Source organism: Peromyscus eremicus, chromosome 22 (genome assembly GCF_949786415.1).
Source record: "Peromyscus eremicus chromosome 22, PerEre_H2_v1, whole genome shotgun sequence".
NCBI lineage: Eukaryota > Metazoa > Chordata > Mammalia > Rodentia > Cricetidae > Peromyscus > Peromyscus eremicus.
In genome coordinates this window covers 25,843,343-25,867,684 of record NC_081437.1, presented here as the reverse complement: position 1 = coordinate 25,867,684, position 24,342 = coordinate 25,843,343, and the positions used below count along the sequence as shown (strand labels likewise).

Here is a 24,342-nt window from a genome sequence, read left to right as displayed (position 1 = left end):
AGGACAAAGCCGCTGACCTACAGGGGCAAATCTCTTGTCTGAAGTCGTTGTGGCCCACCAGTCACGGGGCTTGGTGTTTGCAGAGGGCTGAGGAGGAACTTAGGTGGCCGCAGGGGTCTTGAGGTCAGAGCAGGCTGTGTGAGAAGGAAATGACTGACTGGTACATTAACCACTGTTCTTATTTTTACCTTTTTTTTGTGAAATCGCATATTGCTAGCCCCTGGGTCAAATGATTAGGAGATTGTATAATCATTAAAGAATAAAAATAGATTGTGCTTGCTCTGGCGTTGAGCCTGGGATAGGTTTTGTGTTTAATCAAAGATGATGAAGAACATATTGGTGATTTTCTAAGAGTAGCCTTTGGAATTATGAGAATACTCCGTATTTGGGTGATTTCCCCTTTCCTTTCTGTTTCCCCTTGCTCATGAAAATAAAAGACTGAGGTTACCAAGGCAGAAGCAGAATCTGTAGCAGAAGCTACTTAGCAACTGCAGAAGGCCAAAGTGACCTGTCAGCTTGCACAAGCACTATCTCTGAGTTGTTACTACGCCTTCCAGGTAGCCCGTCCTTCAGACCCCTGGAACTGCTGAGGCTGGTCCCCGGCAGAATATTATTTTAACTAGGCAAAGATGTGTTACATTCGTTGATGCTGCAGAATATCACTTTAACTGGGTAAGGGTGTGTTACTTTTGTTTATGCTGCATTTGTTAAAGGATGTAAGGATGTGTGTTTAATTATGTAAAGATGTGTTGCATCTGTTTCACCTTGCCTGCCTAAGGCACCTGATTGGTTGAATAAAGAGCTGACCAGCCAATAGTTAGGCAGCAGAAAGGATAGGTGGAGCTGGTGGGCAGAGAGAATAAACAGGAGGGAAGAGAAAAAAGAACAAGAGGAGGAGGAAAGAGGGAGATGCCCAGGGCCAGGCAGGCAGTGACCAGCCAGCAGACACAAGAAGCAGTGAAAATAAGTTATACAGAAAGAAAAGTTAAAAAGGTAGACAAAGAGAAACAGGTTGGTTTAAGTTGAAAGAGCTAGCCAGAAATGAGCCTAAGCAAGGCCGAGCATTCAAAACTTAATAATGAGTCTCTGTGTCATGATTTGGGAGCTGGTTGATGGCCAAAAAGAAAAAGCCTAGTGGGGCCTCTATTTCTACATAGGGCCTGAGATAGCTGAAGGAAGAGGGAGAAGGGGGAGAGAGAGAGAGAGAGAGAGAGAGAGAGAGAGAGAGAGAGAGAGAGAGAGAGAGAGAGATATGCTACAGGCCAGTCTGCTGGGGCAGAGATGCTGAGGGGACAGCAGGGTCAAGATGAGAAAATGGGCACCACGGACTTTTGAAGCATTAAGGGTTTGACTTCTCCTCTGGTGATTTGGAAACCATAGCCGACGTGAGACGGTCTGACTTGCGTTTTCCTAGGCTTGCTTGGCTATGTTGTTGTGGAGACTGCACAGACGGGATGGAGGGAGACGGGCTAGGAGACTGGCAGGAATCCAGGTAAGAGGGTTAAGAGGCTCAGAAGAGGGCGGCCAAGTGATGGAGGTCAGTGAGAAACGTGATTGGAGTCTCAAGGTCGCCCACCGCTGTTGGCCATGGGCTTGGTGCGTAAAGAACGTGTTTTTCAGAGGACTGACTGCGGGTCTTCAAGCCAGGCCAGTAGGAAGCTGCAGCTCCAGGATGAGGCCCCAAGAGGGTGTAGAACGAGCCCCAGTGTGGAGCTGAGCTTTCTTCCTGGGACCCCCTTCATGGCTCCTTCATGGCCGGGGACCAGGCCTCTCCTCTCTGAGCCTTAGTTTGCCCCTCCATAAAATGGAACCGGTGCTGTCATGCACACGGCAACGTAAGTGATTTCTAGACTGGTGGCATGTAGCCCTGTCCTGTAAATGCTTCTTCTTCCCTGTGCCCGCTTTGCCAGCTTGCTCTGGTATGAAGTACACAGCAGACCACAGCCCCAGGTCGGGAGACAGACGCCAGCAAAGGTCAGGGGTCTGGGGAAGGACGGCAAGAAGAAAGGGAGGTGCCTTCCTCTCTGGTATCATCAAGAAATTTCCCCTCTCTAGGTCAGGACCATGGGACATCTGAGTGGGTAGACCCCAGCATGCTTCTCCAATGAGTAGACAGTCGCTTCCTGGGTGTCTGGGAACGGGATGCTAGTCCCAGCACCTTCTTAGGGAAAAGGTCACTGAACTCCTAGGCCATCCTCCTGGTGGTGCCTGGCTCATCAGGGACTACAGCTTTACGTGGACACCCGCCCACGCAAACCCCAACATCCGAAGCACCTTTGTTGAACTCCTTAGACACCTGGACTAGCCCTGCTCTGTGTGCCGTGGCTCCTGGCTGTAAATGGACTGCTGTGTGTGCAGATGGAGCCAGACTAAGCCAAGAACAGATGGTCACTCATTCCAGGGGCTCCTGCAGTTGAGCTCTGGCTTGTACACAACTCCTCAGAATCCACTCAGGGGCCCTGCCCCTACTTTCCCAGTCCTCCCTGGGGCCTGGGTCTCTTGCACTCGGGAGACTCTGGATCTGCACATAAGTAGCTCTGGGCAGAAATGTGAGTGGGGCTGCACCCAGGACTTCTACTTAGCAAACCGACAGAATTAGCAAGGTTATGTGACTTCAGAGCATGATATGTGATAAGGCACACAGGACCCTGTAGAGTAAGGGCTGGCAAGGTTAGGGGACAAAGAATGGAGGTGCAGAGCAGCCTGGAATCACCAGGCCCCTTAGAGGAGATGATAAATGGAAGGGGGGTGGGGAGACTTGGTTGTAGCAGGGTGCTCATTGAGGCCCTCCTCTATGCAGAAGTCTCTGCTAAACCAGGTTGAACATGAAGTCTGTAAGAGCCCCCATCAAAAAGAGGGGATTGTCAACTTTAGGGCCCCTCAGAGCAACCCCCAAAGGTTGATCATGCATGGTGAGGTATGCCTATAATCCCAGCGTTCCAGAGGCCAAGGCAAAAGGATCATAAGCTCCAGGCCAGCCTGAGCTAAGTGGTAACTTTGAAGCCAACCTGGGCTACATAGCCCCCCCCCCAAAAAAAAAGTAGGAAGAGGAATAAAAGGAGAAAGAGAAGGAAATTCTTAAACTGCAAGTTGAGAACAGAGCTGGGAGGAAATATAAGACCGCGCCCTTCCCTAGTAGGGGGTGGGGGTGCTCCTGCCTGGCACCTCCTCATCATAGCACTTGGTCCCTTAAGCCTTTAAGTACATAAGCCTTCCCATGCCTCAGTTTAATAAAAGTGCTCCTCGGGGGTTTGCTCGGAGGGTGAAGGAGCTGATGTGTATTGGGCCCACGGTTCAGTGCCTACTACCGCTTACTTTCAGTTCAGTGAACGTGGGCTTTCTGGGACAGATAGAGTTACAGCAGCACCAGTCATAACTGGGGTACCCCAAGGTCACCCCAAGAGTGGTTTGGGTCCGACGGGGTAACTTGAGATGGAAATAATGGGAGAAAGAAAAAAAAAAATGACAGCCTCTGACGGCCCACTGAGTCTAGCTGTCTAAAAAAACTGGTGACACAACCATTGTGTCATGGAGTCCTCACTGAGAGTGGGGCTGAGGTAGGGAGCTAGGGAGTCCCGGCTCCCCTGTCTGTCCTCGCAGGCTGGTGGTTGAGGAGGGCTTCCAGGAAGAGAGACACCAGAGTAAGGCCTGGGCAGTGCAGCGGTTGTATCAGAGGTCCCTCTCATTCACATCCTCTCCCACAGGCCAGGTCAGCTCAGTGGAGCCTCTGCAGTGTGCCAGGGCAGGGCCCTGAGGACGATGAGATGAGAGGTCCTGCCCTCAAGGAGATGCCAGCCCTATTGGGCTAAAGACAAAGGTTCCAGAAAACCAACTGGGTAGGGTTGTGTTTCCCTACTCAATTTCAAATTAGGCATGGCCATGTGATTTGCTTTGGCCAATGACAGGAAAGCAGTAAAAATTTTTAAGAGCCAGTAAGTAAATGGCCAACCCATCTTTCCCTTTGCCACAGTGGCAGCAGTATCCGGGTGGCACTCTGCCAGCTGTGGTCCTGGACAGAGGTTGTCCTTAAGCAGGCCCCCTGCTGACCTGCTAAAATGTTCACTACTGAATATTCATTATAGTCTTATCATGGTTGATAGAACCATTGTGGCTTTGGTGGAATACATGCAGGAAGCTGGAGCAAGTTGATGCTGGAGCTAAGGCCGGCCTTGGCTATATATTATTTTTTTAAGGTGATAAATTTAAAAATTAGACCTTTAAAAATGGCCAAAGTTGGCCCTGTTTGAATCTTCTCTCTGAGCTTTGGCTCTGGCTTTATTTTAATCCCCTTGTCCCAGGCATGGATGCTTCTGGTCTATCCATGGGTACCACCAGGGTGGGAGTGTAGATCACTGGTCTCTGATAGGTTTGCCTCTCACAAGGTGGGGAGAAGCTATCTTCAGAATCCTGGAAAGTGGGGGACAGCCCTCATTCCTCGGTTTCCCTGTCTGGAGCCCTCAGTCAGGAGGGTGATCACAGTAAAGGCTACTTCTCCCCAGAGTCAAACTCAGGGAAATCCATAAGGGAGACCCTGAGGAAACGTGATGCTGCTGTACATGAGGCCAGCAATCCCGGGCTGCCCGATAGGGTCCAAATGGCAGCCTAGAAGCCAAGTATCCCTGCTTGGTTAATCTAAAAATAAACAGAAAGGCAACAAAAAAATCTATGTTTCAATTACTGCACACAAGCTGTTCAAACAGCCAGCTCTGCACTGGAGAAGTGAACTTGTCAACGGAGGCCGCCTCGTTTGCATGCTTGGGTGGTGATAAAACTCAACCTCGCACCAGGCTACCCTCTGCTCTCGGCCGCTGTCTTTTTTTTTTTTTTTTTTTTTTTTTTTAATTTAATTAAAAACATGGACATAGAATCAGGACAAGGAAAAACCGTGAGCAAGTCTATACCAGAGTGGTGGCTTCTAAGCAAAGACAAAAGACCACTCGGTGGTCTGAGACAAGCTTGGCATTGGCAAGGACATCATCAGTGGCAGGGCGGAGAAAACATGTGGTCAGTGGCCAGGACAAAAGACATAAATCTCTCCCATGTGGCCCTAAACTGTTTCCCCCCCCCCCCAGACTCATTGTAGATTCTGAAGAAGCGTGGGCCTTGGGTTTCTAAAGCCACAGTGATAGACTTTGAGTGGAGGGGTCGTTCTCTGTCCAGGGGAAAGGTGACTGACAGGCGAAGCCGGGCCTCCTGTCCCCAGCCTCGCTGTCTGTACTCACTCACATGCGGCCGACATGTCCTAAGACATGGTCTCCTCTGGAGTGAACAGAGCTCAAGTACACTGCCTTGGTGTGGCTGAGGCTGGCTGCTCCCTCCCCTGAAGATTTTCTCTCTCCATCTGCACTGTGCTTCTAAGCATCACTTAGCCCTGCAGGCAGGACCGGGTGGGACTCTGCTCTTAACCTGCCCCTCAGTGATGTGATGGGAGAGAAGGTGGGTAGTGTCTCCTTGGGATTTGGTGAGCAAAGGACAGTGCGTACATTCACCCAGAGCACGCGGCGGGATTTGAGTGGGAGGGAAAGGGTGTAAGATCATAACTCACAGAAGGAAAAAAAACACATTCACCAGGAAGGATTTGTGTTAGCAGGACCTCCACCCCGGGTCCCACCTAAGCAGCCTTGGAAATCAGGTCCTTGCACTTAACTCTAGTGAAAGACCCACAAATCCTGCATGCTGAAGGAGCTGTCGGTTCCACATTCGCTCTGGACGGGGATTTTAATGTCCCCCCAGCCCTCGGAGCAATTCTGCAGCCATGAGCCCAGACACTAGTTACTTGGTGAAATAAAAGAGCAGTCGAGTCTCTCCCAAGGAAGATAATCTCCTGTCATAGACAACATGATCTGCCGGCCGTGTGACGGCCGTTCCCTAATGTTTCCAAATAGACTTTTGAATAGACTCTTGTCTAGAAGAAAGCAAATTGCAAGAGCATTTTTGGCAGCCAAATAGAGCACACACATCCGTCTTTTTTTTTTTTTTCTATGCAACCGGCTGCTGGGTCTGGTTCCAGGCACCGAGTAGGATCCATTCATCAGCCTGGGTCACTGATGGACACCATTTCCTGTGGAACGCGAGCGTGTTGAATTAGTCAATTCTCCAAGATTCCGAATAATCAGGCTTGTCTGAGAGGCAGCCAGGAGCGAGCGAGCGAGTGAGTGGGAGGCCCACTCGGAGGAGGGAAGCCGCTGCAGAATTTCTGCTCCAAAGACCTCTATCGGGGCTTTGCAAGGCTGTGGGGAAAAACGGGGTTCCGCTTTCAGGGCTTCTGTCCTCTGTAGAGCCACAGGAACACAGAACAAGGAGCAAAGATGGTTTGTTCATAATGAGAACACCAGTTAATCCTCCCAGACCCGCCATAGCTCCCTCATCGATCCCGGTGTTTACAAGCTCCTAATTTATACGTGCCTCTCCTCTTTCCTCAGTCTGTGCTGATATTATGTTGCTAACTGTCATTTCCAATATCTTTTTTATTTTTCATTATCATCATTATAATGATTTACACCAGAAGCGATAGCACAAATGCCTAGTCAATTAGTCCCATGAGAACGGTCTCTGAATCATGTATGCTTTAAAAAAAAAAATCATGACTACAACCTACAGCCAGAATCTCTCTCATCTGAAGCCTCTCCCATGCAGGGAGATTGCTGCTGCTTTTTTTTTTTTTTTTTTTTTTTGGTATGAGAAATTGGGCCCCGAAAAGGAATCTGTGGCATTTTACCTCAAACCTATCATCAGAAAAGCATTTTGAACACTTGTCATTTTAGGTCATATATTAAGTCCCATAATTATGGAATGTGGGTTTTTCCCCAACAGTACCTCTGCTCTTCCCCCACCCCCCAATACCACAAGGCCATCCTGAGTATTGAAAGCCTGGCCCTAGGGCTGAATCCTGGCTGGCTAACCCAAATGGTTTGTAGATGGGCGCGTTCTACCTACAACCCGTTTTTAAAAAGAATGCAATTCTGATCAGCACTGCTGGGGTGAGGTTGGAGAGTCTGGGTTTCTAACAAGCACCCCAAGGATGAAGGCCCCTGGCTCACTAACAGACCCTTTGAAGAAGGGAGACTGAGGGCCCTGTCTCTAGACATAGACTTAGAAAATTCCAAGGTGAGTGCTAACCCCCTACCTCCACCTTCAGAAGCCTGTGAAGAAAGTAATGGCAGCTCTGGAGCTTGTATGGGGGGAGTGGAGGCGTCTTAGAATAAGTCCCCTCCAAGCACCCACAGAAGACAGTGCAAATGTCCTGTGCTCTGTCACAGGTTATAGGCCCCAGGGGATCACCACATCTCATCCTTCTGCATACTTGAGATCTTTGTAGCCTGTGACCAGCCCCTCTGGATTTACATGCCCTTAGCACCCAAGGAAGAGAAGGGGAGCAGACAGAGTGAGTGGGCTTTGGAAGGTGATGGTCAGGGTCACTGTGACATCTTGATGATTTCTAGAGTTCACATTTATCTCCAATCACATCGAGTTGTATACGTTAAGTATCTGTATCTCCTTGTATGTCAGCCATAACTCCATAGAGCAGTTTAAAAGAGTAACACCCTTTTTTAAAAGGATCAGAGATGTGGTCCCATAAGGCTAGGCCCTTTGGACCTATTGTCGTAACCCTTTGGACACTGAACGCAGGGTTCCATTCGTCCTCTCTGGAGCCTGTCTCTCCTGCCACCTGCTGATAAGAGAGCTCTCAGTTCACCAGAAGGGCTGGGGGTCAAGGAGATGCTGTAGGATTAGCTGGCCTTGGAGAACTCAGGCTCTGGCTGCCTTTAAATAACAAAGACAACACTCTGAAGCTCTCTATTACAGAGATTCTTGTCACCTGGGGTCCAGGAGTGAACACAGAGGTCACAGGTCATGGCTCTGGTTTCTAATTGGTATCCCTGGCTTCCCTTGCCCCAGCCCCCACCCCCAACACACACACACACACACACACACACACACACACACACACACACACACACACACACACACCCTCAGCCTCGGGGGGTCTAAGGGAGGCTGCTTAGCTAAGTCCAGACCCTGTGGTCTTCCAGAACCTTCTGGATACTAAGCTGCAGGGAAAGGCTGAGCTATTCCACCCTGGTGCCCAGCTAATCAATCTCCACATAGGCTTTTAGTGGGTGAGGCCTGACGGGGTTGGGAAGTGGGGTGTGTGTCATACTGGTCCCTCTTAGTTGAACAAGGCATGGTGAAATAAAAGATCTCTCTCAGAACAGAGGTGACACAGGACAGCAATACCATACTTGGTTTACCTGGCGCTTTGCTATTTTCAGTAAAAGACCTCAAGAGGCCACTACCCTTCGGGTTCCTCACCCCTCAGAGGGGTGAGGGAGGCTGGGGACTGCGGGTTGTCTTCTTGGTTGGCTTCTGTTCATAGAGAGGATTTGAAAACGGCACCTGCTGTCCCAGGCAGGCATCTACACACGACCCCCATGAGTCATGTCCATGTAGAGGCTCTGACAGCTGTTCTCCCCTGGGGATCACATCAACCTTGGTGTGGAGTGCAAGGCCCAGACTGGGGCCTTGCACATGAGACAGAGTCTGGGGTTGCCTGTGTCCAGGCTCTGCCCACCAAGAGCAAGGCATATTCAAATCTTGGCACCAGATGCCTCCCTCATCCCTAAACCCCATCCCTGGCCTCCCTAATGCTCCATGCTGAAGAACAGTTGTCATTTTAGTCTGGAATCTCTGATTCCCTGCCCTGGGATGCCCAGCCATGTGAACTGTCAGAGACAGCAAAGGAAGCAGAAGGATCCAGACAGCCCTGACCTCTGGCGTGGGACCAGAACCCACGTGGAGAGGAGGGTATGCCAGACCATCCCTGACGCATATGCCTGGTAGTCTGGTCTCTGGCTCTGTGAGCAGAGGGCTGGCCAGAGGAAGCAGGAGGGGGTGATGTGAGGCCTACCCCAGCCCCGAGCAGAAGTGAACCTTTTAGTTACTGGGGGTGACTAGTAGGCATGAGGGTCTCTGCCCTGGTTGTATCGCCTGTACTTGTAGGAAATACAGGGGCATTTTCCAGGGGGCATCCTCAGCTCCTACCAACATCCACACCAAGGCAATGGCCAAGCTGGCTCCTCACAGGACACCCGGAGAATTCCTTTGTGTTGCATTCGCCAAGATGGTGTTCTGGCTGCTATATGATGTTTTGTTCCAGAAGAAAAGCTAAAAGATGCAGAGAGGAAAATGAAAATAATAAAGATGGGCACAGGCTGTTCCAACTGACTTGGCAGCACGTCTTCCCCAAATGAGGCAATCATCCATTTTCCAATCGGGCCGGACGTCTATGGCTCATTCCTCAGCCAGCCACCTCGGCTCCCCGAGTCTGGAGGCAGCAAGGGCTCCCCTGCCTTCTGTGGATTAATCACGCCTTCAGGGCTCTCGCAGCCGGCAGCCCACTCCTTCGGCGTGTCTTAATGATAAGAATGAGGAAAGGGTCATTAGCCACCTGTGATCCTGTGTGCAGTGTGTACACACCACGAATGTTAATATGTGAGGGCCAGCCCCGGCATCCAGAAAATGCAGCCACTGGACACAGACCACAGCTATCCTGTTTGTGTATTCAAGTAGATACAGTATGCTGGTCCTGAACAGGATTTTCAGGGGCCAGTGCCCAGAACTCAAGAGATACTACTCTCTGAGCTCCAGCCCTACATGGACAACAAACGTGCACACACACACACACACACACACACACACACACACACACACACGTACACACGCACATTATGACACATGGCAATCCTTAATTATTTACTGATGAATTATTCATGATAAAGTCTTTCCAGGCAAATCTGCGTAGCAGAGCTGCTGCTCTGGTATGTAGCAAGTGTCTAACAAGTGTCCAGGAGGCGGAGCCCAGCCAGCAGCTGCTAAGAGATCAGGGGCATGGCTGGGTAACAGGGCTGAGTATGGACGTCAGCTGATCACCCTCTGGTGTCCATTCTCAGACTCCCAGGCCTTCTCAGAACTGGTGTGGTTCTCCCTGAGCTGCAGGGAGAAGTGCATCCATCAAGGCAGGCCCTGGGACTGATGACACTGTCCCCCACATCACGGACATTAGCAATCTGTTGCCTCCCTGTGGCCCTGGGTGAAGCTACCGTAAGGAGTCCCAGTTGCCCAGCACAGGAGGTCTCAGTAGCTGTGTGCATTGGCCTACAGCGGACTTACACTCAGCCTCTAGATCGACAGTTTCCTGTGAACTCTTACAGGAATCTGCCGGTTCCTGCTGCCCTGGAGGCTGCAGACGTATCCTCCTGTACCTGAACTGTGGCTATGACCATCTCTCAATGATGGGCTCCCCTACCTGTGCTGAGGTTCACGGGATGCATGCCTCCATCCTCGCAATAGTCCAGGGAAAGGACCCATTTTTCTGATGGAGAGCCGCGGGGATGTGAGGGTCCCAGGTGATAGGTGATAGGTGAAGATTTAGGGAGGGTGGATGGACATCGGGGCCTGAGATTACTTAGTTTCCTCAATTTGATCCTTAATGATACCAGCTGTCTGCTGCAGAGGAAAGGCACAAAACCTCTGGAGATGGGCCGCTCCTCCTCCGTTCCTGTATGTTTCAGGCGCTTCAGCTTCTGGTAGTATTGGTCACAGTGAAGACTTAGTTCTACCTGTCCACAGGAAGCGAAGCACTGGTTTCCATCACTCCCAGCGAATGGGGAGCCTGGAAGGACGTAGATTCATGGAGCCACCAAGTCAGGTAGCACACATACCCAAAGAAGCAGAACAGCCCTTTGCCCCTCTCCAAGGAAGGATCAATGGAAGAGAAAAGGCCCTTTCCATGGGAGACGTTCTGCTAATGATACCCAAGACGTGGCCTTTGTACGTCTCAGGGATTGCCTGACTCATGGGGGAGAGGGGCATGGGGGAGGGGTGGGTATCTGCATTTTCATTCTGGTTGTCCTGAGAACTGGTCAGTGTGATGTGGCTGCCTTTGGGACATTCTCAAGAGACTTAGCCCTGGCATTTGGTGTGTTCCTGTGTGTGAGACACAGTAAACAGGGGTTGTGATAGACTAGAGGTTGGGTTGCTAGCAGTGACTAAATTCTCAGGGCAGCACTTCTTCCTGTTTACTGGGATGCTATCAGAGTCCTCTTCCCTGGGGAAGGAGAGGGGTATTAAAAAGAAGAGAGTGGAGGCCGGGCGGTGGTGGCGGCACGCCTTTAATCCCAGCACTCGGGAGGCAGAGCCAGGCGGATCTTTGTGAGTTCGAGGCCAGCCTGGTCTACAGAGCAAGATCCAGGAAAGGTGCAAAGCTACACAGAGAAACCCTGTCTCGAAAAACAAAAACAAAACAAGAAGAGAGTGGGAAAACTGAAGGTCTGACCCAGCTTCCTGAGCTGTGTGCAGAGCCTGGATTCTGAGTCCTGAACCAGAACTGGTCCTGAGAAGCAGCCAGTGGGCGTCCACATAGGGGGGCTGCCATGAAGATACGCAGGTGAAATCATGAAGGCACATGTTTGCTCTGGAGAAGCAGACTCCACAAACGTGGAGCTGAAGTAAAATGGAAGAAGGGGTCCCCTCTCTGCCTCACCCCAGAAAGATTCTGGCCTTCTTACCTCCTCTCCTGGCTCAGCATCCCTGGGATAATTCAAAGACAGCATTTCAGTGGAGATAGGGTTTTGTGCTGCAAACAAGATCCAGAGCCAAGTTGTGTATGTCAAATGTTTGCCACTGAGCTTTCAGAATTAACCTGGGGCGTGAACAAATCCTGGTCCCTGACCTGGACCTACCTGACCTTCTTCCACTGACTGATGGAAGATTCCCTATCCTCTCCAGCTCTTTCCCGCTTTTCTGTTCTTTCCTTTCAAGACACGCTCTCAGTCTGTAGCCCTGGCTGGCCTGTAATTCCTCATGTAGCCCAGGCTGGACTCAAACCTCTAGCAATCCCGCCTCAGCCTCTCCACTGCTAGGATTAGAGGTGTGAAACTACCACTCTCGGCCTCAGAGAATTTTCCTCACACGTGTGTGTCACACACACACACAAACAGGTTCTGGCAAGGTACTCCCTCACCCAGATACACGGCCTGAATTCTCCAGAAACTGTCCTCTCCACACCAAAAGCAAGGCGGTGGCTGCTCATAGCCTCCCTTCTTGGTGCAGGGCCTCGTGCCAGCCTCCACTAGTGCCCAGGCAGCCTGCCAGGAAAGGGCACTCCCTCAACAAGGAAGCATTTTTCTGTGTTTTGTCTGGAATTGCTTAACCAGTCTGGTCTCAGGCACCGTGTCCATTTGGGGGCCTCCTTCCTCCACACGGGCACTTCCTGTGCCTCCTGCAGTACCATTCAGGTACACGTGTATGTGCACATGAGACCTCTGTGACATGCTGGCTCTGTGCCCAGCAGGAAATACTTCTGTTGCCACCTCTGGAGCTGGCAGTCAGCCCACTGGCTCGGAGTGAGCTGCAAGGCGTTTCTTTCATTCGTTTGAAAGGGGAAATTAAACTGAGGAATGAGGTCTGACCCAAGCGCTTGCATGCAAATAGTTGACCTTTGTTTTGAATACACTTAATGAGACCCAAACCAGATTGTGTGGCCTCCAGCTGCCTGCGTCTCCACCTCCTCTCTGGCATTTGAAAGGAGACTGGAAGAGGTGGCACGAGGCTGAGAGGATGGTAGGAGATGAGCATTGTGGGTCTTGTCTCTTACACACTGGAACTGTGGGGCTGAGCACATGGTCCCCAAGGTAAGCAGCGGGACGTCCAAAGAAGATCCCTCGGACCCAATCCCAAGTTCTCAGCTGCTTTGAGACACATCTCCGGTACAGGGGTCCTGACTTCCCTGAGCCTCCATGCCCCCTGAGAGGAAATGACTTCTCTGTGATACATGAGGCTACGTGGTTATATGGAAATGCAGGAGGTTGATTGTAATCGTTAGGCTAGATGAGGTTCTGCTGAAGTAACAAGTAGATACTGCCACTCTCAGTATCTGAACGTGATACAGATTTATGTCCCGATCGTGTGAAGCCTGGGGCAGCCTCTGCCAGGGAACAGCTGCACTATCTTGAAGGTGTGACTTCTAAGGTTGCCAGGTGACAGAGGGAACTGTGGAGTCATAGACAATATTTGGGGGTGGGAGCTAAGGAGATATCTCAGTTGGTAAAGCACTCACTTTGCAGCAGAAGACCTAAAGTCAATCCTGCTGACTGTGATGGTGCTCCTTTGGAATACCGTTGTAGGGGAGACAGATGTTCGCTTGTTGCCCAGCCAATCTATCTGGAGTGGTGGGCTTCAGCCTAGTGAGAGACCCTGTCTCAAAAGAGGTGCATGGCATTCCTGAAGATGAGATGTGAGCTCATCCTTTACCTGCCATATGCATGTACACACACTTGCATGAGTTCTCACGCATGCGTCCACTCACCCACATGAGCGTGTACGTACTTGCATTTTAAAAAGAAGATATATTAATTTTATAGTACACTTATTTGTGTATGTGTGCACAAGCTCACATGCGTGCTCACACATGCTATGGCACATGTGACTTTCAGGAGTCATTTCTCTCCTTCCACCAAGTGAGATCCAGAGACTGAGTCCAGGTCATCAGGCTTGGCAGCAAGTTCCTTTACCCAAGGAGCCATCTTACTAGTCCAAAAGGAGATATATTTTTATAGGACAGAGTCTGGAAAGCATCCTCATTGCCTACGCACTCTTTTTGTCAACCAGAGCCAGATGAATGGTCCTAACACAACTATCAAGGTATCTGGGAGAGATCTTCCTGGGTGCTTAGAATGAGAACAGAGGACATTGTGTGATGGGTACATAGCATAGTCTCTGCCCACTTAGGACCCAGCCTAGGGAAGCACTACGCCGAGACTGTGGCCACTGATAGAGCTCTGCCTTGGTGGGCACAAATGGAGAGACAAGAGCCCAAGCTTTGAGGTCCAGTATACCCTCAAAATGCAGAGTCATCTTCCAGAACTGCTCTTGGAGGCTCAAGTCCTACTTGCTAGAAAGGTAGGTCATTGTTTTAATTGAGTGCCTCCAAATTGCCAGCCAGGAGAGTCGAGGATTAATGTCTGAGGTCTCCCCTCCCACACAGATGTATCTGTCCTATGGTGGAAATGTCCAGTTACAAAATAGTGAATGCCAGGTGTGGTTTCAAGGCAGGCACTGTGTGTTGGATGAGTAGACATTGCCTGTGCATTCGGAGTAAGAAAGGACACTAGAACAATGGGCCAGTCCAAACTCTCCAGTGTCTTCTGGGACATTGGGGAGAGTTGGGACCTTATTCTCAAGGATGGGCTCTGTGCCTGGAAAAGTAAAGACCCACGACCGGATGTGTGCTCTTAAAACAGTTGGGTGGAAAAGAGCAGGCACTAGGATCACAAGTTTGAGATCAGCCTAAGCTACATAGAATTCTAGGCCAGCCTGAGCTACAGAGGGTTCTAGGCTTGCCCGGGCAGCATAGGGAGACCCTTGTCTCAAAATAACACAGTGGGTCAGAAGGCAGGATTGGGAGCAGGAAGCCAAGTTGGTTTAGTTGACATGGAAAGATTACATAGAGAGAGGGACCAGCAGATGGGGAGGGGCAGATTTGACAGCCTGTGGGGTCATAGGATCTCAAACACACACCCTCCTCCCCACCACTGGGATGGTGGCTGTCTCTGAGGCAGGGCATTCTGAGAATGAGCATCTAGGCTAAAGAATAATAAGCTTATTTGGGGACCTTGAGCCATTTAGGAACATGGAGTACAGCCAGGTGGCATAGGGCAGTCTCAAGGAAAATGGGGAAATTTTCAGGAGAGACACCGCTGGGAATTTAGCTTTGAGTGGCTTGGATAAGGGCGCGGGGGTTGAGTGAGATCATCCAAGGAGAGCCAGATTCAACAGCTGGGGAGCAGGGGGTGAACCCAGAAAGAGAAAGGCAGGTGCTTCCTATGAACGAATAATAATGAGGAGGAAATACTATGTTTCCTCATATTCCAAGGGCATAATGGCAATGACTGTACATCGGATTTAAATAGGTCATCTGTGACCTCCACAAGAGCAAGTTCCTCTGGGCTGGGCACACCAAGGGCCCCATGGGGAGCAGGTTCTGGAGCAAACAGGAATCAAAAAAGTAGAACTGAGTTTAGACCACTCTCCCATAAGCATTCATTGGAAAAATGTGAGGGATGGCCAAAGGGGGGCAGGGAGCCAATTGTTTTTGGTTTTGTTGGTTTTTTTTTGTTTGTTTGTTTGCATGTTTTTGTTTTTTTCCTTTTCACTGTGGAATACTAAGTCAATATTTTAAACGAATTTTTGTGACATTGTACAGATCTGGATGCACAATGATGATGAACTCAACAGGCAGCCAGCATCCATCTTCCAATGGTACCCATCGGCTCTGCCACAGGTGGGGGCAGCTTCCGCCCAGGCTGCCTTTCGTCTGCTCTGTGCACCTTACAGAACGGCACCCAGAGCTGAGCCACCCACCACATCAGCAGAGCATGGTAGCAGGTTTCCTAGACTGGTTGTCCAGGCTCTGGCTCCCATGCACAAGTCCTGGGCAGTGGAGGCAGATATGCGAAGACCAGAGGAAGCTCAGGTTTTATAGACATTTTAAAAATAAGTGGCCTTGTCTAGTAGCCAGCGACTTCAGAGCTGGGCTGGCAGGATGGGAGACAGGGGCTCGTAGCCTAGACTGGAAATAGATGGAAAATGGAACAGGACCAAAGCGCACTGAGCCCTTAGGCACTGTGGGTATGAAGCACAGGGTGAGACCTCACCGTCAGCCACTTGTCTCTACCCTGGCATTACCATGCCTTCTCCCGTTTATCTCTCCCCTACCCCCTACAGCCCTGTCTCTTCCCTGACTGGAGTAACTGGTCCCCGCCTGGGTAGGGGCCAGCACTATCATATTGATGCTGAGCAAAATACAGTCCTTGATGACTCAGAGGGCCCTTCCCATACCATGGTGCGTCTAGTCTCCATGACAACCCTGAAAGGCCTTCTGTTCATATACTCAGGAAGCCGCGTGGGAGATGCAGGGAGTGGAGGCCAGAGTACCCAGGTCCCAGAAGTGTAGCACTGAATTGTAGGGTTGGGATTTTGAGGGAGGACTTGACCCCTAGAAGCTAACATCTTTCGGAGACACAGTGACCTTTTTCACCTCTTAGTCCCCTGCCATCGAGGGGAAATCGCTTGTTCTCTGTGAGTCTCCTCGTCTGTAAATTGGGGACCGACCGTGCATTGCCACCTCACAGGGACTATACGGAACAAATGAGATTTTTCAGTCAAGGCTGTGACCACTCTAAAGAGAGTACACATGGGGGTCATGTGACCTGTGCTTGGAGAGTGTGCGGTCAGAGGTCTTCTATCACAGTGGGGATAGGAGGCAATGCTGCCCCTGCCGTAATTAAGATGTGCACTTCATGTTGTTCAGGGCACAGTGACGAGGCAGAACTAAATTTTTACGACTTGACGGTAACCAGGTTCAAATCCTGCTCATTACATTCTGCCGTGTGCTCCTGAGCGATCAATTCTTCAGCGTCTGAGGAGCGGGGCTGACAAATGATCGAGGATTTACCAACTTGCTGAAACTCTGAGACCGGCTAATATTTGAAAATCAGTTGGTGAACCCAGAGCAGGGGCTGAACACACACTGCTGCTGCTGCTGCTGCTGCTGCTGCTGCTGCTGCTGCTGCTGGCCGCCTCCCGGTGGCCAGGCAGAGCTAACTCTTCGCTTCAACCACCCTCCTGTGTTCTGTGCTGACAGGTCCGGGCTCTGGTTCCCTGTGAGAAGCTGCCACGGCCCACCGAGATGTCCAGGCACCATAGCCGCTTCGAAAGAGATTACCGCGTAGGCTGGGACCGCCGCGAGTGGAGTGTCAATGGGACCCACGGGGCCACCAGCGTCTGCAGCGTCACCTCCGGTGCTGGTGGAGGCACAGCCAGCAGTCTCAGTGCGCGCCCGGGCCTCCTACCACTGCCCGTGGTGCCCTCCCGGCTGCCCACACCTGCCACCGCTCCTGCTCCCTGCACGACAGGCAGTAATGAAGCCATCACCAGTCTTGTGGCTAGCTCGGCCTCCGCAGTCACCACCAAGGTAAGACCTGGGATCCTTCCTGGGGAGGAGCCAGGCAACCACCCAAGCCCAGGCCGGCACAGAGGCCTTCCTCCCTGGTCCATGTCACCAGAGTCACGGCCTCCGTGGGGAGTGCATTGCAGCTGTTTCTGAAGGTTAAAATGGCCTCGTTTGCCAGACTGTCTCTATATGTAACTAACTTGTCGGAAGACCAGCGGGTGCGGACGCCACACACGCGCTGATTGAACGCCACCGAATGAGTGATATAAGAGTATTGCCAAGTATTTCCCTAAATAGGGGAACTAAGCACAAATAAGTCCCCCTGGGGGTCATCAGTGGCCGGGGTTTTGCAGCTGTACTAGGCACCCAGGGTGAAGAGCCCATTACAGATTCATCACCACGGGAGGTTATTCTCATGTCTATAGTCCCTATGAGCCTCACAACAATCCTGTAAGGTCAGTGTGTACACATGCCTGCCTGATTGCTGAGGGTCCCCAGACATACTAGTTATAGTAGTTACTGTAAGGACTCAGAACTCCTACCAGCAGTTGACTGCAAGATATTAGCTCCTGATCACTCTGCCTTTTTTTTTTTTTTTTTTTTTTTTGCAAGAGGCGGTTCCAGAAACCTCAGGAATGATGGCAAAAGCCAGTGTGTATAAAACGGAATGTGGAAATTAATGTCGCCAAGGCTCTTAACTGGCTTTGGGATGAACGGAGGGGCTCTGAAGCCCCTTCTTGCATGCTGTGCAGAGCCCTTCAGGCAGACCGAGCCTCAGAGGGATGGCTGGTGGCCAAGGCAAGGAACACATTCATCCCATCATCCCCCCTGGCCAAGCAGAGGCTCCGCAGGCCGTCTTTGCCTCTGCCAGCCATTCAGAATCCCTTCCCAGGAGCCCTCTCGGGGCCTGCGTGTGTGCCTGTGTGGGGGTGTGTATGTGTGTGCTGCATGTGTGTGTGCGCGCGCGCGCGCGCACGCTTTTCTTTTCCTGCTTTCATAAAGGTTGCAGGAGAAATTAAAGGCGGGAAGCCCCCAGGCTGGCCATTGTGAGGTAGCTGTGGTGGTGGACGATGCTCTCCGGGTGCTCTGTGCCTTTGTCTCTACGATTTTCAAAACTCCCTTTCAGCCCTGCTTCCCATTAATAACGGCACTGCTGAGCCCGGCGGAGACCCGAGACAATGGAGCTATTGGAGGGCAGCTTGCAGCATGCTGACATCTTGCTGCAGTGTCTTATTGATTTTATTTTCCTGTTATGAAAACACCACCCCACCAAGGCAGGGAGGGAAGTAATACCAGAGAGGAGCAGAGATGGAAGATTATTTGGGCACACTTCCCCCAAGGCCAGCCAAACACATTCCTGTCCTGGGCACCAGGCCCTGGCCACTCTGAATTGGTGACCTCTGCCCAGGATAGCCTGCTGCCAGCCCTGCTGGCCACATCTGGCAGGCAGTCTTCGAGGCCAGCTGTTCACCATCTGGAGAACGGTGGCCTCTGGAGCCGGCAGCCAGGGCTCCAGGTGCAAGAGAAGCTGGACCCACGGACAACACTTGATGGCTTCCATCCCTTCAGGATAAGTGCCCTAGAGCCAGTGTTGAGTGCTCCTGGGTATGTCACTTAGGGTTCTGCCAGGTGAAAGGCAGTGCCCATGGCTCTCTGAAGGGCTGCCCCGCCCCTGCCCTGGACACATGGCACCTGATTGGCTCCAAAATAGCTCGGTATTCACTAGCCCTCCTCCCTAAGCCAGACCCCAAACCACAACCACATGGGCGGAAAGAACAAGCCGCAGACAGAAAACAACAGCTGGAACAAGGACTGAGCCAATAGCCAACCCAGAGTGGGAGAAAGGGCAAACGTTCAGGCCTGCTAGGGAGGTCAGCGTCATGGCCTGTGGCAGCACAGAGACAAGGTGCCATCTCTATGGTTCCAGCATCTCAGCCCAGTTCCATGCCTGCAGGGTTTGCTTTGGATCTGGCTAGGGTCTGAGTTCTCTGGATTGCTAGAGAACTGTATGCAGGGACAGGATGGGAGAGTAGCAAGACAGGTAGCTAGCTGCCCAGGGTGGTTTCGATCGAGGGCACTGGTCTTTAGATGTAGGCCAGCTGTTCTCAACCTGTGGGCCACGACCCCTGACCCTTTCACAGGGGGTCGCATATCAGATCTCCTGCATATCAGATGCTTTCATTACGATTCGTAACCGTAGAAAAATTACAGTTATGAAGTAGCAACAGAAATAATTTCATGGTTGATGGTCCATGAGGAACTATATTAGAAGACCATGCATTAGGAAGGTTGAGGACCGCTGATGTAGGCAATGGTGCCTCCTGTCACTCTGGACTTGCTGCTGCTGGCCCAGATGTCTGTCCTCCAGCCTGTGTGTCTACCCCCATGCCCAGATCCCATCAGTGGACACCCAGGCCAAATTCAGGTATCGATCAGCAGTTTCCCTGATCAACCAGGTCTTTACCAAGCAGCCACTGAAGAGCTGGCTCTAGCTATTGGGGAAATCGTGGGTCCGTGTATAAATGAATGTGCGGCAAGATGAGCCAGTATCTCCCCTGTTGACGTTATTGGTAGAGGTGATTCAATGGAGTAGATAAAGCTAGGCTTTGAAGACTGTCTAAATTTTAATTCCAATCACCCTCTGGCTGAGTGATACTGAACAAAACGTCTGGCCCTGTGGACCTCAGTTCTAGGATTGGGTGGTAGTCCCTGATGACTAGATTTACCATGAAGATTGCATGTATGGAATTCCATGTAAAGTGCTTGAAACAGAACAGGCACTGGCTGGCGGTTCATCTGCTAAGCAATGAGGTCACCCCTTCACTGCTGTCAGTAGGCATTGACCCTGGAAGAACAAGACTGTCCTACTGTGAGGAGATGGGTTCCCTTCTACCATCACCCGGGGGTGGGGGGGGAGAGAGGGAGTTCTCCAGAGGGAGCACCAAAGCTGGAGCCCTGAGCAGGTGGGGAACTGTTTGAGTGGTTGGGATTCAAGATGACTTGGAAGGAAGACCGGAGCTAGGAGGGGAGGAGAGAGGGAAGAGGTGATGGAAGAGGGTGGCTTCTGGGATCCAAACTCAAGCTGAATGACCAAGGCAGGGGATCTGAAAGCTTTTCATCGGCCCAGGAGGCTCTTTCCTTAAAGGAAAATATAGACCCCACCATCTCAGCAGGCGAGGAAAGGAAGGCGTGATGGTGTGGTCAGAAGGACCACCTCTAGGGACCCAAGCATATTGATTCCAAGACAAGGGGCAGCTCTCAGGCCTTTGGGGACATCCCTTTGTTGTCAGGACAACAGGTTGAACATCCCATGCTCTGGTACTCAGGGCATCCCTGCCCACTCTCCATGCCAAAGTTCCAGTGCTAGGGTCGGCCCTGGCTCTGCCAGGACTGAGGGTATGGGCTATTGTCTGGGAAGGCGTTCATGCTCCCAGAGACCGGGGTAGCGAGATGATGGCAATTGTTTTTGTCATGGCCGCCTCCAGGCCCGATTTGATTTTTCTGTGTCTTCAGTTATCCACGGCCCAAAGAATTCCTGTGTGTTTTGATGAAAGGCCAGTTGGGTAAGCATGGACTCCTGGGAGGTTGAGATACCAGGAGGGTATAGAAGGCTATACCTTCCCACTCCCCAACACACAGCCATTGCTCTCCAACCTCCAGAATATGACTTGCCAGAGCCCACGGCAAGCTTTCTTGGAGACCACCCACCCAGCCCCATTTTTGCAGCTCGGAACAGTGACGCTCGGAGAAAACCTAACTACTTCCCAAGACGGAACCAGCCCGGGCCGGTTCTCTCCATCCCAGGCTGCTTAGTTAGCAGCATCCATTCACCATGGAAACCATGATGGCAAGAGGGTGACAGCAGCTTTTGCCATCACTGGTCCACCTAGGGACCGTAAACTCTGGATTTCAGGCCAGAAAAATGGACAGGTTTGCTTCTCATGTCATAGAAGGGAAAATGTAAGGCAGAGGGTTCGTGGACTCTCACTGTGCAGCTGCTGGGAGCTTCTGGATCAGACAGCCTGGAACTGAATCCTGCCATTGGCAAGCAAGGCTTTGGTTTCTGTGTCTACAAAATGGAAATGATAATAGTATGTTTAACGTAAGGATTATGTAAATTAATATGTGCAGAAAACGCTAAGAGAATATGTGCCACTGAGTAACCATCCCATCCAAGTTCATTTTAAGGCTGGGAAGACGGTTCAGTGGATAAAACGCCTACTGTGGTCCTGAGTTTGGGTCCCCAGCAGCCATATAAAAAGACAGGCATGGCAGCACATGCCTCTAATCCCAGTGCTAGGTGGACAAGGACAGGTGGATCCCTGGGGCTTACTGACCAGCCAGTCTAGCCAAATCAGCGAGCTCCAGGTCCAGTGAGAAAAATCTGTCCCAAAACCTAAGATGAGGTATGGTTGAGGAAGACCCCTGATGTTAACCTCAGACCTCCTATGCCAGCCTCTGACCTCTGATGTCAACCTCTGATCTCCTCATGTTTCTGCACACACGTGCATGTATACTCACAACTTACACACACACACACACACACACACACACACACACACACACACACACACAATTAGCAACTGGGTCCATCTGTGAAGCTCTTCCTCTGGGGGAAATCAGCCTGCTGGTTGCTGCTCGGAGGTTCACGGAACTTTCCTGTCCCCCTCTGACACGGTAGGAGGTGAAACTGAGGAACTGGGCCGTCACCACATTCCTCCTCCCACTGGCTGTCTGGGCACTGGGGGGGAAATCACGGCTGAGGCGAAAGCATGGCTCCATGCCAGGCCTGTTTGTGAGAACGGAAAGGAGGCACCAATGCCCCGCAGTTGCTGCTGCATGAAATTTAAATTATTCTCAGCAAACCTGCTTGACAGATGAAACAGAAAGGGGACAGCTTCATAAAATGCAATTCTGTTACTGAAAAGAATAGACTGGAGGATCCTCACAGACGCCTGCAAAATAAATGTGGGAGGCCTCTTTTTCCTTGTGGTCAGGGGCGTTCAGTCTGAGACCTTCCCATCACCCCTTGGAGCTCAGCCTTTGAACATAAATCTGGCTAAGCAGCAGCAGCGGAGCCTGTGTTAGAAGCCCAAGGAAAGCTTAGAGGGGCTGGGAAATTGGTGCTCAGAGTACCCAGCACCTGGGGGGGTGACATTTATGAGCACTGGAGGCTGGAAACTACTCATCATAAAGAATGTATCTGCCCAGAGGTGCACCTCAGCTTCCCAGGGAATGCTCCTCTTAGGAGGATGACCTGGGGTCCCCGTGGGCATCTTGGGAACAACCATCAAGCCTAATGTGCAACCCCCTGCTATCCTGTGGTTCTGGGATCTGTGACTGATGATGATGAAGCTTTCTCAGCTCTCCTGTCTCTTGTACTTGTGTTAGACATCAAGGCTGCGGAGTGATGTGCTTGGAAGTGACGCCAACCCTTTCCGTTGCACATTTCCCGACGGTGGGTGATTTTCAGCCCGAAGGCCGTGGCTTGATCCACCAACAAGTATTCTTGATTTCCCTTGTGATAAATTATCAGGTCAGATAAAGCGTTGGGAGACAGCTTGCGCATGTTAGTACTGAGCTAATGGCTTTCGCCTGCACCTTAAGTCACGATTACAGTGTGGATTGTATCTTCATCGACTTAAAACCCATCTGTCAGTCACAAGGTGTGTGTAGAAATGAGAAATGCCACCTCTCCAAAACAGCCATTTCAAGGCTGCCTTTTTTTTGGGGGGGGGGGGGCAAACCTGAGTGGTCTGAACTTCAGTTTTTGACTAAAGAGGGAGAAGAATGTGTGTTTTCGCACATTTCTAAGAGATAAACCGTAAGCCAAGACAAAAGGCAGTGAGGAATTACAAAGTAAAGACACAGGAAGACGCCATGGGCCGGAGTCAGCAGGGTATACAAGTTGGACAATGCGGAGGAGGTTATCTCAGTCCCCACATCTGTGGCTAGTGGACACTCAGGCCAGGGACCTCAGTTCTCGGCATGACTTCCGGCTGGCTGGCTCAGCCTCATTCACATGGTGGTTTGGGGTTTCAAAAGCAGCAAGGAGACAGGGCCGGTGAGCAGGTGCTTTTCTCCTCACCTTAGCATGAAGCTAACGCCCAGTCATCATCATCATCATTGTCGTAGGTCAAGGCAAGTGGCATCCCCAAGCCAGATTCCAGGAGAGAGGGAGAGATACTGAAACACCACATCGCTAGAGGCAGGCATCATGCACGGATGAGTAGACTTGTGATCACTTTTCACGAAATAACCCGCAGGTCCCCAGTGCGTTTATTTAGGCATGGTTATCTGTCCTCCGGCTGCTAGTTAAAGCTTGTATGCCCCAGGCCGAAAGCACAGGATCCACCTACTACTCTATCCACCCATCCTCAGACAGGGTATCAGGTTGAGATACTCGCAATGTAGACATTCCAACGTTACATCCTGTGTACACAGAACAATCCCGGAGAGGTTGCAGACCCACAGAACTATTCTGCTAAGCAGGCTGGCCCCTTGGCTCCTAGGGGACCAGACCTCAAATGTACATTTACCTCAAGAGCCTATAGCTGGGCCGAGACTTTGCCCTTTATTCTGAAGGCTGTATTTGACCCTGTCACTACCCCCAGAGTTAGAGAGACAAGGGCACTACTGTCACCAGGACATGCCCAAAGATAGATGCTAACGTACCAATTTGGGATTGTTGTTTTCTGTTTGGTTGGTTTTTGTTTTGGTTGGTTTTTTTGTTTGTTTGTTTGTTTTGTTTTGTTTTGAGATAAGGCCTCCTCTGAAACCCAGGCTAGCCTGAATTTCACTGCGTGGTTCAGACTGTCCTCAAGCTCACGATAGTTCTCCTATTCTCCTACCCCAGCCACCCACGTTCTGTGAATTACAGGCATGCACTGCCATTCCTGGCCTGCTGGTTTTAAATTAAAATAAAAACCACTCCCAGGGAGATGCCCTTCACGGGCTTGTCCCCATGAAAACCCACATTAGGGTAACATTCTTTGGGGAAGGCTTTGGGAGGGGAGTGAAATCAGGAAAGAGAGCCAACAGCGTGACACAAATGTTCGGCAGCCCCGGATTCAGACAGTCTGATGCCTCTTTCCCCTAATAGAATAAACCTGACATAGTCCCCACCCAAACCCTCCGAAGGGCCCCTCCTTCCAGAAGGATTCTGGGAACAGCATCCTTCAAGATCAATGCAAATCTGCTGCTTATACAGTTGTTATAACAGTTTTCTGTTTCATTTCATTACTCATGTTGCAATTAAACATTTTTTTTCCTCACTGCACGAGGACAGTGTTTTAGCTACATTATGGGTTAAATAGGCTTTGGAGAACGAG

General features: G+C 50.9%; 1 protein-coding gene across 1 annotated transcript in view; it reads left to right on the top strand.

The window, feature by feature from the left end:
- The first annotated feature begins 16,706 nt into the window (after positions 1 to 16,706).
- Positions 16,707 to 24,342, top strand: part of Klhl29 (kelch like family member 29) — a 138,644-nt gene continuing 131,008 nt past the window's right edge. The window contains exon 1 of the mRNA XM_059248497.1: positions 16,707 to 17,032. Within this exon, the coding sequence (XP_059104480.1) occupies positions 16,748 to 17,032 (285 nt within the window). The 5' untranslated portion in view covers positions 16,707 to 16,747. The remainder of the gene's footprint in view (positions 17,033 to 24,342) is intronic.